The following is a 15,460-nucleotide window of genomic DNA, read 5'->3' as shown; positions in this document are numbered from 1 at the left end:
GAACAAAAAATGGAAGGAGTGGCAGTTTTGGTAATAAAATACAAAAAGCAAGGGCTCTTTTGAAAAGATAGAGATCCGACGGTTGAGAATGAGTAGATGAGAAAAGAGTCTGAGACGTTGGATCCGTGGGAGGAGTATAATAATAAATACATGTCGTTGTTACAGGTAACATGGTTTCAGGTTTCTTGTTTGGAACGAAGCTCTATAAATATATATTTTTAAAATTAAAAGTATCGTAATGACCATTTTGTCCTTGCTTTCTTTTTTTGTTGGTCCACAAATAACGTGCGTGTGTTTTATTATTGTTTTCATTTTTTTTGTCGACAACCTATTTGTTTTTCTTTTTGAACTGGACAATCTATATTTGTTTCATAATATATCATTTGTATTAGTACATGTTTTATGTTTCATCAAGATAACGTTCAAGATAATATTTATCAGATTATTTTCGTGGATGAAGCTAAGAAAATGATTAAAATAGAAATAGGACCAATGGACCATCCTAATGATTTAAGAGTCTGAGCGGTCTAAAATACCTATAAATTAATATTTTTATATAACTTAGTTTTAATAGTTATGGGACCACATATCGGTTGATATTTTGTCTGCCTGAAATTTGGCAATATTTCCCAATGAATATTAGTAAAGAAAAAAAGTAAGACAGAGCAACAAAACCAAGGGGTAAATTGGGAAATTACGAAACAATTATATAGTGTAAAAGTAGAGATAAGTTATTAGTATTAATTAGTTAATGGACTGTGAAATTATAAAAGGAGACGGATGAAAGAAGCGAGCGACAATAAAGCAGCAACTGAACTTGGTTTTGCCTGCTGTATTTCTTGTACCTAATCCGATATTTAGTTACTAATTAACTGAAATGTTTATCTACTAGTTTACCATTTCATTTTATCTATAAAAGGAAAGATAGAAAACTGCATGTATACAAAATAGCAGTTTTGCTGTGATTTTAAATAATATAAAAAATATTCATAGATATAAAAGAATTTTGCACGCATATTAAAAACAAATAATTCTTTTTTATAATTTATCATATACGTCAAAATAGTCTATTTAACAGTTTTAAGCTACAATTTGTTTCTATAATATGTTTATATAATAGAAAAAAATTGTTTCTATAATATGTATCAAAAGTAGGATATAGGTACTTAAATATCAATTCTTTTCTACTAACAAACACATATATACAGTAACTAGGTGTCTTCCTGCACCATGTGCAGAACTAAAAGTTTTAAAATTTAAATTTATTTTAAAATACAAATTTTGTTAATTTTTGATTTTGTTAATTTTTGATTTTATTATTTGCTTACAATATATAATGTTAATTTAATCATATGTAAAACTTTAATATTAAGATGTCAAAAAAAAACTTTAAGATTAAAAAAATATTTTTTATTCAATGTATATTTAGCAATATGTATTTATATATTTAAAATTACAATTTTGAAATATTCTTTAATTTATATATTTTTGTTAAAATATATTAAATCAAATTTTGTAAATGCAAGAGAAAATTTTGTTAAGTGTATAATTATCAAAACATAAAACTAAATAATTCTCTAAAATTTATGGATATTAAAAATAAACTAATAGTATTGGATTAGAAAATTACATTTAAAAACTGTATAATTTTGAAGAATTGTTTTACTAATAATAATTATAAAATAGAATTAAATTTTGAAAAATTCCAAAATAATATTATATTTTTATTTATAACATTATATTATTTATTGCTATATTAATAGGATCTATGAGTTATTACCATATTTTAAAAACTTACTAAAAATACAAATCAACAATAAATGTAAATGTCCATGTCATTATTTAAATAAATTTTTTTTTTTTCAAAATGCTTAGTATTTTGAAGAATTGTTTTTGTAATAAAAATTATATACTTATAAAATATAGCTAAATAATATTTCGAAATTTTAATTATTATTATATTTCTATTTAATTTATTATTTATTGTTATATTAATTATGATATATAAGTTATTACCATATTTTAAAATTTTACCTTAAATATAAATCAATATTAAATGTAAATATGTCATAATGATCTATAAGTTATTACCATATTTTTAAAAATTATCTTAAATATAAATCAATACTAAATGTAAATATCCATGTCATAATTTATTTTATGACATGTCATCAATGTTAGTGTGCCATGTCATAATTTTTCTTTCAAAATTAATATGGTGATGACACATGTCAAAATCACTTCTCAAATATAGACTAGGGGATATGTAAACACAGCTATATATATCTTTAGTCGTTTTGTTTTTGTTATATTATATAAGGGGTTTTAGTGAATTCTAGATAAAATTTATCAAAAGATGAATTCTAGGTAAAATTTTGAATGCAAAGAGATGAATAACTTTGGTTACTTAACATTCTAAAGTTCACATTTTTTTATAAATAAATGAACATAAGAACAAAAAAATAGGGTTATAAACAACAAAACCTTTTGATTTATCTCACTTTCGATGATTCATAAAAAAGAAAAAAAACACTAAATTTGTTTTTTCGGGGATGAATCGTGATTGTTCATGTCTACTGTTAAAATGAGTTTTAAGAATTTCATATCGTTTTCTGCAATTAAATGAAATATTACGTTTTAATTTAACAGGCTGCTGTTCAGAAAAGTAGATTTTGTTTATGAAATATTACAGTCATTAAAGATTTAATAGTTGATGGTTAAAAGCATAAAGTTTTAGTTGGAAGATTTTTTAACCAATTTAAAAATAGTTAAGAGTTTAAATCACTAAAATATATGTTGACTGTAAACATTTCGTGTTGTTTTGTGATTATATGAAATGTCGTATTTTAATTTAATGGGTATTAGTCTAGAAAATGTTTTTTGTTAATGTAAGGTTAACATCATTAAGATCATTAACAATTTATTAATTGAAGATTTAAAAAAATTTAGTTAAAATTTTTTCATCTGATCTAAAAATAGCTGAGTGTTTAAATCACTAAGAAAACCCATTATATAACCCAAGAACATTTTCAGTTTATAATATTTTCTCTTTAAATTACATTTTAAAATAAGTATTTTCTAACTTTAATGTATTTTGATACGATTTTAATATTTTCTAACTCTAATGTATTTTGAAAAACGCTCTCTCTCTAGACGAAAACGCTCCGACCTCTCAAAGCTCCGCCGCGACTTCCGTCACCGGCTGACAGGGTGGGCTACTGTAGCCACCGTCAGCCAGGTCTTCCGTTTGCGTTCCTTAGGTGTTTTCTTTTAGCTTAGTATTAGTAGCGGCTCGGTCTTTTTTCCCGACTCTTGACTCCGGCGGAGCGCTTCCCTATGGTGGTCGTCCGGCTTTGTATCTGGCGTCATCGCTTTCCTTTTGGTGCTGGCGGCCGGCTTTCGGTAGTTTCTAGGTGTCTTCGAAGAATCATATCCAGGAAGAGCTATCGAATTAAATCGGTGATGCTCTTCGCTGAAGGTGTGGTGGTGTTGAAGTTGGATGCGTGAAGGACGCATGTCAAACGAGTGCTCCGGTGACGCGTCGTTCTTTTAGCGGCGGTCTTTAGCAGGAGGTTTGCGCGCTGAGGGAATCATATACCTTCGATACTGTTGTCGGAGGTGGGTTCTCGTCGGCACTGATGACGAAGTAGGGTCTCCGATTTGGATCTAGTTGGAAGATGGGAACCGGCGACCGGCAGCCTTCACCGGCGTTCTCTGGTTTCGATGTGAAGTTGGAAGGACGCGTGTGCTGCGGGGCGGTGGAGGCGGACACGTGGGCAGTTTCTCTGCATCGATCTTAGACGCGTGGAAGGATGGCGCCGCTTCCTTTTACCATTGGGTTTTTGTTTAGGCCCAATTGCTTTATGTTTGTCTTGTATGGGCTGTACTTTTTTAGGCTGTTGGATGTATGTTATCGGTTTTGGGCTTGTCCCAGTTGGGCCTGTCCTGTTTTTAATATAAACTTATAGATGGCAAAAAAAAAAAATACGACTTCGGATCTACTTCAACTTCACAAAGGTAAAGACCACGTGTAAACCAGCTAGATCAATGTATAATGTGTGATTTCATGAGCTATAAGTCTAAGTTTATATTACTCTTACTTCGTTATCTACCATGTTCACGTGATATTTTTGATCTCTAAGAATTGATCCGCCCATTAAGAGATGTACAAATGAAATTACACTAGTGAGCTATTAAAGCGAACAACACAAAGACATCCATGACCTTATGTGAAGATCAACACGTCCTAAAGTTCAAGAAATTCGCCCTTAATATCCCCTGTATATTAATCCTGGAACATTGCAACATTATTTGGTAGCCACGTGTCATCATGAGAATTATTCTGAGGATTGTTAGAGAAATAAGTTGGTCCATCTACACATATATTATAGTTTTTATTAAATAACTATTAAATCAATTATTAATAAACAAAATAATATTCTCTATTGTTTCCTTAAATAAAAGCTACGGAACTTCCTAATATGATTGACATATATATCACCATTAATGATTATGAATAATAAAGATTTGATAATAATTTTTTATCCTCTATACTTTTCGTTTAATTTTATTTGTTAAAATAAATTAAACAATCACATTAAGCATATAATAAAAAAATTTATATTTTTTCTTATATGTTGTATTTCAAATTTTTTAAAACGATTATAAATTACTAAAAATGGTACAAACCTCATATTGAAAATTTTGTGATCAATGGTAACTTTTTTTCAGTTCAGCCTATCGTTTTTAATGGGTCTTGAACATTTTTTAATGATTAACTAAATAAATCACGTACATAAAAAAGTGTTTTGGTTTAAAAATTATTGCATACCCAAAATCAGTATGAACCATCGTCACTTTCATTTAAAATTTGGTTACAACAAAAATATATGGTTGGGAAAAAAATCCAAATCCAAATAACCGAACCAAATCCAATCTACAAAATAGTATAGAACTTTAATCAATTTGGTTAGATATCGGAACATGTTTAAAATTTTGGTATCTAAAAACCAGAACCGAACCCGATTCGGACCAAAATATTTTGGGTATCCGAATATATTCGAATCAAATTTATATACTTAAATATATTATTTAAAAAAATTAATATCTCAAAGAAATATACAAAATACTTAAGATGTTTAAATTGTCCAAAATATTTAGAAATATATAAAAATAGTAAAAATTATATATTTAAAATAACTAAACATTACTCAAAATACCAAAATACTGAAAATATCTATTCATTTTCTATCTAAATATTTAAGTTAAACCAATTTTTATGTTAAATTTAAGTATTTTGATATAAATTATTCAAATTTATATGTAACATATTATTTTATTTTTATGTTTCGAGAAATTTAAAGTATATATGAATTTTAAGTTCTTAAAAAATTAAATGGGTTATCTGAATCTAAAACCAAACCGAACATATAAATATTAGAACCAAATTTGCAAAGATCCAAACCGAACCTAACCAAACCAAATGATACCTACCCACATGTCATCCCTAATCAAATGTAAAAAAAATTATTGATAACAAAAAAATGTATTATTTATTTAGATACAACATATTTAAAAAAAAATTCACCCCGCGCAAGGCGCGGATTATCATCTAGTAATTTAAGTGAAACTGGAACAATATTTTCCTTTCCAAAACGAATCGTTTTTGAAAAGTAAAAATTAAATTCTTATTAAATTAAAGTAATACCATTTATTTTGGAGTTTATTATTTTTTCTAAAATGGTATATTAGAAATGCTAAACAAGTGTTGTTATTCAATTCAACGTATGGGCTTTTCAATTTTGTCTTTTGTTAAAAGATAGCGGTAGTTATGAAATTCGAACAGAAATACTTAACTAAAATGTAATTATTTAGAAAAGTAGTGAAATAATTACACGAATGAACAAAAATCTAAGAACACAATCAACCCGATAGTAAAAATAACAACAAATAATATCATAAAATACTAGGTGTTTTTCTGCACCATATGCAGTAGAAGAATTTTTTAACAGATAAACTATAAATTATATTTTAAAAAATTATTAATATTTTAAATTTTATTTTTCTTATCAATATTTTAATATAAATTTTATTTGATTAAACATAAACATTAAGATAAAAATAATTTTTTTAAAAATTATATTTAAGAATATGCATGTAAATATTTAAAATTATAATCTCAGATAGATTTTTTATCTTTTTATTTTAATTACATATATTAGATAAATTTGTAAAAGTTGCATAACTATCAAAAATTAAAATTAAACAATATTTATAAAATTTATAGATATATAAAAAATTAATGAGTTTATGATTAAATTTTTATAATTTTGTAAAAAAAATTGTATACATTTTTGAAAACTTAAGTGATAAAATTTTATAATTTAAAAATATATAGTTAAATGATATTTCAAAATTTGTAATGCCCATATTTGAATATATTTATTTTAATGATGATTTTATGAGTTATTAATATATTATAAAAAATATAAATCGACATTAAATAAAATATATGAGATATTACCATATTTTAAAAAATTTACAAAAATATAAATTAACATTAATTTTAATTGTTCATGTCATATTTAGCTATAAGTCATGTCATTAATTTTAGTAAACATGTCATATTATTTTTGTAAAAATGATTATAGAAATGACATGTGACAAAATCACTTAGGGGATGTATTCAACTAAGGGTTTGAAGTGATTTGTACTAAAATGACAAATCCACTATTATTCAAACATGGATTTTAAAAAACACTTTAAAATTCAGTGTTATTGAATTTGACATTTTATAAAACACTCTGAAATCAACTGTTATTGAACAAAATTTAAGTTAGAGATTTTAGAGTTATTTAAATGTTTCTAGAGTGTTTGAGGGGAGTTCCTTAGTTATAAAAATAAAAATACAAATCCCACTATTTTAGTTGAGATTCTAGAGTGTTTTAACAAAAATCACACCAAATTCTCTAGTTACTCTGCAATCATCTAAAAACTCAGTAAAAATCAAATCACTTCAAATTTCAGATTCAATACATCCCCCTTAAGGATATCTCTAATAATTAATCTCATTTTAAATGAAATAAACTCAAAACAAATTTATGTTTTGTTCTGATATTTTTTCTTATTTCTTATTCAAAAACAATATCTAAAATATACCATTATTAGTACATATTACTGATTCTAATAATGTTCTTGTTATTTTAAAATTTTATTTTGATTAGATTATTGTTGTATACATAAATATTCTAAAAACATATACAATGATTTATATAACTTTATAATTTTCTTATAATGTTAGGATTAATTTTATTAAAGTTTAAAAATTAACTCCTATATTTTTAAATATAAAAATATATAAAAAAAATTTCCTAAAACAAATTGTGTATAGTTTAGATCAAAAAATATTTCATAAATTTAATTGTTCTTTTAAAATAATGTATCATTGAAAAATGTTTTTTTCATTTTTTGTTATTTTTCTATTCGAGATTGTCAAAAAATATAAATTTCCTGATTTTAATATAGATGATGTTTTGGTAAAATATTTTGTTTTAGTTTACATGAAGTTTTGAAGTTTAAATACTGACTTTATTGAAATGTTGTTCAAACAATTAGATTTTGCAATAGTTTTTATAATTGGTTAACTGATTTAAAGTTATATATTTTTTAGAAAAATGTAATTTTTAAAAAAACTCTGTGCGGTGAAAGATATTAGGAAAGGGAGGGAGCAGAAGTTATACATTATTATCATAGTCATCATGACCAAAAAAGGACACGTTTAGGGAGAAGGGAAACAAACAAATCAGGCTTTGCAGCTTCAAAGTTGACATGCCTGTCACCTAACTCCATCATCACCCGCACAAAGCTGATATGACTATTTTTTGTCTTTTGTTTCTCTCTAAATTCTTCGTTTAATGTAAAGAGCAGGCGTACATAAAATGATCGAACTTTATATAAAACCAAACTATTCGAGGTTTCTATTAATTCCCATGGATTCTCGTAGTTTAACTTCTAAAGAAAGCAAAAGGAAACTGATATTCACTTGAATATGTCCTTTGTATCATCTTATTATTATGTTAACTAATTGACAGTGTCCTGCCTAGTGTTTAAGAGGCATATGGCAATATTTATGAATATAGTTTTTATGAAAATTTGTAAGGATAACTAATATCGTAGTAAAAATATATAACTAAGCAGTGGTAACTCAGTAGTAATCACTTGTGGCTTGGTGTATATCCACATTAATCATGGATACAATTCCTAGCCGAGAAGGTTTATAATATATATATATATATATATATATATATATATATTATATTTATTTATTTATTTTTCATGTAATATAAAATACATTTAAGTAAATATGAAAATATTTCTGAAGAGAACAATATATTACATAAAGTGACAAAGAAAAATATTCAAATTTTATATGTAATATTGTGATCATCAATGCTAATTTAAGTATAAAACATATAACTAAAATGTATAAAATTATATAGTATTCCAAATATATGAAAAACAGTGGAAACAAAAAGCTACAATGATAGATAATGCAAAGCCCATAAAAATAACATAAAAATGAAAATAGATTAGTCCAATAAATATGTAAAAATGTTTACCATGTATAGGGATGGCAATCAAGGACCTGGACCGCGGATCTGGCCTATAAAGGCTTGCTGCAGGGCGGGATTGGGCCTCCATTTGATAAGCCCGCAAAATTGCGGACCTCGCGAGACGGGTTCAAAACGGAACGGGTTCAAAGCGGGATGTACTCAAAGCGGGACGGGCCGAAAGCGGGATGGATTAAACCGCGGGATTTGGAAGATCCTCAATCCTAAATCTCCATTTCTGCTTTCACCTGAGAGAGAGAGAGAGAGAGAGAGAGAGAGAGAGAGAGAGAGAGAGAGAGAGAGAGAGAGAGAGAGAGAGAAGGGGATTAGACATTATGGAGCTCCGTTGATGGTGGTTTCAGGATCGATGATGCTTCCGGTCTCCCAAGCGCCTCTGATCTGCACTAGTGGAGGTTCTTTAAGCCATCATAAATGATGATAAATCCATTTGTTTTGTAAAAGCTTAATGTATTGATCTTGTAAGAGTATGCTCGATAATATGCAAGTTGAATCTCAATTCTTGTGTATGTTTATTTGTGCATGTAAAAACAAGTAATGTAATATTCTATGTCCTCGCGGGATAGCCCGCGAAAGCCTATATATTTCGCGGTACGAAATTAAACAGTTAGTTCGAGGATCGCATCCCGCGCGGAACAGGCCCGCCGTATACCGCCCAATTGCCATCTCTAACCATGTAGTAATGTATACTAATGACTAAAATATAAATTCTTTTAACCAAATAAAAAAATGGGGTCCTAAAGTTACTATATGAGAAGTGGGCCTGAGGCCATTGCCTCTTTCTCAACACCATAAGCACGCCTATGCTAATTGATCCTCCAAAACATAATATTGTGTTTAACTTCATCAATCAAGTACATGGTAAAAACAGGGTCGACTTTAAGGGGAGACAAGGATGCGACCGTTCTGGATCCAATCCCGTGTTGCCCTATCTTTAATATCTTATAATAATTTAAAGCATCTCTAACTCAACTCTAACTTTTACTACAAAATAGATTAAAAGTAAATATAAAATAACAAATACTTCAACCCAATTCTATATCTCACTTTATTTTGATGTTTACTCATTTTGATGTTTACTCCATTTATGGAGTAATCTATTTTTTATTTGTTCATGACTTCACTACGGATTGAAAAATGGAGTAAAATTGGAACATTTTTACTCCATATTTATTTTTACTCTATTTTGAAGGAAAAAATAGAGTTTTACATTGTAGATGCATTTAGGATCCTAATTTTTTATATGCATACATATTTTATATAAAAAATATTTTTTAGGAAAATAAATTGTAGGAACCTAAATTATTTTTATATATTTTCAGTGTTTTAAAACCCGACCCGGATCCGCGGTTGAACCGATAAATTCGGTAACCCGAAATAAGTCCGGTTTAGGTTTTGTAAAAAACCCAAAATTTAAAATCCGCAAAAACTCGTAAAACCCTACCAAAACTCGAAACCCAGTACTGGTTGAACCAATAGATAACTTTCATATTTTAAGTTTTTAATTATGTTTTTAGATTCTATTTATATTCTAAATTTCCAATTAAAAAGTAAGATTTCTTCAGTTTTTTTTGCCTGTCTTTCTCTTCTTTTGCTGACTTTACTGATTTTGTGTATCTCTCTTTTTCTTCTTTTTCTGCTTTTTGATTATTTTGTTTATTATAAATCTGTAATACTAGGTTTTTACGTGTTTTAAGTCCTGTGTATATTTTTTTTGTTGATAAGTTTTACAATTTAAATTAAACTTTCAGATTTTTAATCATACATAATACCAATTACACTATTTTATTTGTGTAAATTACAATTTAAATTAAACTTTCAGATTTTTAGATTTTGATAAAGAAATTCACTATGCCACCGGGAAAAAATGAAGTGAACTATGGTAAAACAAACCAAAATTAGTTGAGGTGTTGATTTGGTGTTAGTTTATTTTTGTTATTAACAATTTATTACAGTGACGTTTTACTTTTGGTTTATTTTGGATTTGAAGTTTAATTTATTACATTAGACATAAATATTTATAAATTTATTTTCTGATTTTTTAGATGTCATAACTCTTAACTAATTACATTTTTTTTAAATAGTCTAATTTATTTTTTGATATTTTGTATATCAAATGAAAATAAAATATAAAAAAAAAATTTAAGCATTTTCTAAATGTTTTTTAAACTTAAAATATATACATATCGAAACTATTATTTTATGTTTTAAATTACTTTTAGAAAATATTAACTTTAGTTTCTATATTTTTCTTTTTATAGTTAATATATTATTATTTAATAAATTAATTCATTTATTAATTTGTGGTTCACCTGCGGTCGATTCAATAACCCAGTAAGTCGTCAGTTTCAGTGTCCGGTCGGTTTTCAGAACATTGTGTATTTTTAATAGAATTTTGGTGATAAATTTGATAAAATCTAATTTTTGAGGGTCCAAATATTTTATTATCCAAGGGAGACTCATATAAATATATTGGGCCGGCCGCTTGCGGCCTCGAATGCTACAATGCGACTTTCTTTTCACATACAGTAGTGTAACTTTTTTTTTCTCGTAACACTCATATAGTGTAACTTGATTGCTTACTCTAGGTTTGGTGGAAGACATATACAAGTACCAACCATCAATATATTTAAGCAATAAGCTTAAGCTTCAGTCAGAGTACATTAGGACATCAGCATTGGGTATGTCTTCACTAGTGTCCAGGCAACATTATATATAAATATAACAAGCTTTCCATTTTGACAAACAAAAGAAAAACAAACATGAGTGAAAGAAAACACAAAGAGAAGCTTTTATTTATTATACAAACTTGACCGGTTTGGTATTGATTTTCAAACCACAACGGTTGTCCTCCAGGCGCAACCACTAGAGTCACCCCAACAAACACCAGATTATGCTGCTTTCACCATGTCTCCGAGTCACCCCAACAAACACCAGATTATGCTGCTTTCACCATGTCTCCGCATTCACCGCTACACCCACCGCCGCAACCGCCAGCTTTAGCTGCTTTCACCATGTTTCCACATTCACCACTACAACCACCTCCACAGCCGCTAGCTTTTGCTGCTTTGACCATGTCTCCGCATTCTCCACTACAACCACCTCCGCAGCCGCTGGCGTTTGCTGCTTTGACCATGTCTCCGCATTCACCACTGCAACCACCACCACCACAGCCGCTGGCCTTTGTTGCTTTCATCATTTCTCCGCATTCACCACTGCAACCACCACCGCAGCCGCTGGCCTTTGTTGATTTCATCATGTCTCCGCATTCTCCACTGCAACCACTACCACAGCCGCTGGCGTTTGTTGCTTTCATCATGTCTCCGCATACACCGCTACAACCACTACCGCAACCACTAGCCATAGCTGCTTTCACCATGTTTCCACATTCACCGCTACATCCACCACCGCCACAACCACTACCTTTCTCAGGTGCTATGATAGCAGCTACAGTCTGCCCATTTGTAGTGTTTCCCTTCACTTTAGTTTCCACCGTAGCTACAAGTCTGGTCTCTTTGCTTTCCTCTTTTAGTACATTACTTTTAAGGCATTCCTGTTGCGCCATTTTGGTTGTGGTATCAAACCCATTGGATCCTCCTTTCTTCAGATGAGTATTGAGTATGAAAGCAGATACAATCCCCGGCAAAACCAGCCAGTTCTCCTCTGCCTGCATGTCGAATAACAGAGCCAGATGAGCATGGCAAAGACACAAGAAAGAAAAGTAATATGCCGAGTAAAACCAAAAGTTCTACACTTGCCTCAATGGAACCAAACTTCAAATCCAACAACGCCACAGCTTTTCCATATGGATGCTGCTTAGAGAATTCGACAAGGGTCATGAAATCCTCCTCACTTCTACGTTTTGCGCAGTGTTTTGGTTCATAATCCAGCTTTCTCCCTGAGAAAAATTTCACCTGTAAAACCAATAAAAGCATTTCATCATTGAAAGGCAATACAAAGTCAAAACAAGAAGAATCTTTTGGAGTTGAAACAGCAGAACGTACCACTCTAATTCCCAAAAGCTCAAACAGTGGATTATCAACATTGGTTTGCTTGAGTGACCATTTCGAGTCCAGCAAAGACCAGAAAGTGCCAGTATACTCTGCTAGCACACGAGTTTCACCAAATTCCATCTCACCAATCACTTGTCTTTGAGCAGTGTAATCACCTTTAAGTGCCGCTCCATCACTATATAAAGTGGTTTGTGTCATCATATAGGAAAATGCGTTCATTTTGCAAGAGAGAATGTTGTTTATATACTGGCATACCTCATTTGGAGTGAGATAACCTCTGTTTCGGTTTCATCAACAACATGTGTTGAACTCTTAGCATGACGGGACTTTCTGATGATTGGAAAGAAGCAAGAGCCTTTGCACGATGGTCTCGACTGAACCATGTGCAAAACAGACGGACAGCATGTTGGCGGAGTGAACGAGACTGCAACTCTCAGGCTTATGGGTTTCGGATCTGTTTTACTACCTTTACTGGGCGTTACCTCCAGCCACTTCTCGACAGACAGTTGAGTGATAACTGGTGAGAAAAACTCATTTAGTGACAAAGATGCAAAACCTAAGTTCTTAGGTTCCCTCGAAACTGGTATTTTAGAAGGTGAAGAGGAGACAAGGTGGAAATGAAGCTCTCCTGTTGGTTCACACTGGAAGAAAGCAACTTGCTTTTCCCCAGCTTCAGATAAAATGGTCAGTCTACGCTCAGCATCGAAAAGAGAATCAGGCTGAGTCTTGCTAAACACAACGGAGAGCTTTCCTTTATGTCCATCTGGTATGTTACTAACCTCGATAATCTCCAAGAGAACCTGCAGGTTTGCAAAAAGTATCACAAGACTGCAATTATAAAAAGTGGAAAAACTGAAGAAACTACCTCAATGACTTCCACTTCTGGAACTTGGATTAAATCATCTTTTGTATTCGGTTCTTTGGCCAAAACATCAGAAACATAAGGTGAAGTTGCGACAGGTGCAGGTGTGCTGCCTCTATACATTGCACCGGCTTTCCAGTATCTTCTACCAAACGTCTCCTCCCATTGAGCAGTAGTGTTAGAGAAACCAGTATCGAGTTTCTTACCTTTGCCTCGGTCAGAATCTGTGTCATCATGCTCCAACACCTTACCGATGAGCTTCTCCAAATCATTACAGTAAGCAACCGGGTGGAGCTGATGCGTGTGCCAGATGAGGTCAACATCATAAGTCGGAACGCAAAACCGTCTCAAAGACCTTTCTCTGTTCTTCTTAATCAGGTACAGGAACCCCTTATACCTAGCAACAGCTTCTTGTAGAAAAACGTCGTTGCTTACATATGTCCTCGAAACCTGTCGCAAAGTACCACACCAACAAGATCAGAAAACATAATCATAACTGTTATCATGATGATATAGCAACAGCAACAACAACAAGTCGTCCAAAAAGTTACCTGGTAGTAAAATGGGCTTTGCCTCTTTACAGCTGAAACCAAATCATACTTGGTGCATTTCTCAAGATCTGAAATTTTTTCAGAGACTACCTTATCCAAGTCAAGGTCATAAGGCTCCTCAGGATACAACTTTTTCCATAGCTCTTCAGTCTTAAGTTTGCAGTTCCCATTCACTGAAGAGACAACGCCAGATACGTCGAGTACCCTTCCGTAGAACTGCTCACAGTCAGACTTATACCTCACCTATGGATTCAGGAACATATCACATCAAAAAGATCAGTTTTTTTCTTTATTCTTCCTAGAGATGAGAAAAAACTCTGAGTTAGCTTACCGGGTTAAGCCTGTGACAGTGCCAAATCCATTCACAGTCAAGAGGAGGAACCAAAGGCCCTTCACTAAGTGATGATGATGACTCAGAGTGTTTTGCAAGCAAAGGAAGCCAACAAGCATTGTACCTGAAACATCAGTTAAAAAGAACCCCATCAAAGAGTGGTCTGACACAAAGTAGAGAACCTATGAAGCTTGGGATCGTACCTGTAGATGGCTCTATCAAGTGCATGACCGTCGTAGAGCCGACGGTTACGATCAACAGCAGCGAGGAAGAGAAGCTGTTGCTTAGCTGCAGCAAGTAAGTCAACGCTAGTCTCTATCTTCTGCGCTTCAAGCCACTCCACTTCATGATCCATCGAATCCAATCAATTTCACCTTCAGGAAACCGATCAAAAACCCCAAATTAAACAAAACTATTTGTTGCCGGAGACTCCGAGAGAAACGCTGGTGGTACCGTGGTACTATATAACGACTTGAGAGAATCGTACGATCATCCCAAGGAAGAGGCTTGAGACACTTGTACGATCCATCACAAGGGGAGAGCATGATCAAATGACTAAATTACCCCCAACTATAATATTCGTTTAACCTACCATTATTGGATAGAAAAGGCCTAAACGAACCACTTTTAACGTCTACTGAAAGACACACACCGGTTTAAGAACATACCGGTTATCTTAATGTGTTCTAGACTTCTAGTACAATAAGAACCATATACCGGTCTCAAAAAGGGTTCGGATAAGAGTTATGGATTTGTGAGAAAGAATCAGTGAATCATGCAGAATTTTATTTGTACAAATGTGAAATCTAAACCGGTTATGTTATATTACTAACGCCCTTCACTTCTTTAAACCGGTGGATTCTTTGTATTAAGTGTGTGCCTTGCGAAAGCTGTCTTGATGAATCAGAGGAAGAAGCTTCCAGAGGATTATGACACAACTCATTTCTTCAGGGTATATAGATCATACTACTCAATAATGTTTCGTTTGTATAAATTCAAACATTCTGTGTTTTGGCCTCTGTCACAATGTTAAAGAGACAGATCCAACCGTGATTTGATTATAGATCAACAAACGC

General features: G+C 31.3%; 1 protein-coding gene across 2 annotated transcripts; it reads right to left on the bottom strand.

Moving 5' to 3' along the window:
- Positions 1-11,232: 11,232 nt before the first annotated feature.
- LOC108854728 (glycine-rich domain-containing protein 1) lies at positions 11,233-14,854 on the bottom strand. Of its 2 annotated transcripts, XM_057007111.1 has the most exons (9): positions 14,588-14,854; positions 14,385-14,508; positions 14,054-14,296; positions 13,506-13,952; positions 12,896-13,440; positions 12,632-12,815; positions 12,382-12,541; positions 11,591-12,290; positions 11,233-11,543 (listed from the first exon to the last, which is right to left on the bottom strand). In XM_057007111.1, the coding sequence occupies exons 1-9, from the start codon at positions 14,737-14,739 to the stop codon at positions 11,519-11,521; spliced, it is 2,580 nt and encodes an 859-aa protein (XP_056863091.1). In that variant the 5' UTR covers positions 14,740-14,854; the 3' UTR covers positions 11,233-11,518. The 2 variants fall into 2 exon arrangements, with proteins under 2 accessions (XP_056863091.1, XP_056863090.1); XM_057007110.1 differs by having other exon boundaries at positions 11,233-12,290.
- Positions 14,855-15,460: the final 606 nt, after the last annotated feature.

The sequence above is a fragment of the Raphanus sativus genome, chromosome 4 (genome assembly GCF_000801105.2).
Source record: "Raphanus sativus cultivar WK10039 chromosome 4, ASM80110v3, whole genome shotgun sequence".
Classification (NCBI taxonomy): Eukaryota; Viridiplantae; Streptophyta; class Magnoliopsida; order Brassicales; family Brassicaceae; genus Raphanus; species Raphanus sativus.
This window is presented reverse-complemented; position numbering and strand designations above follow the sequence as displayed.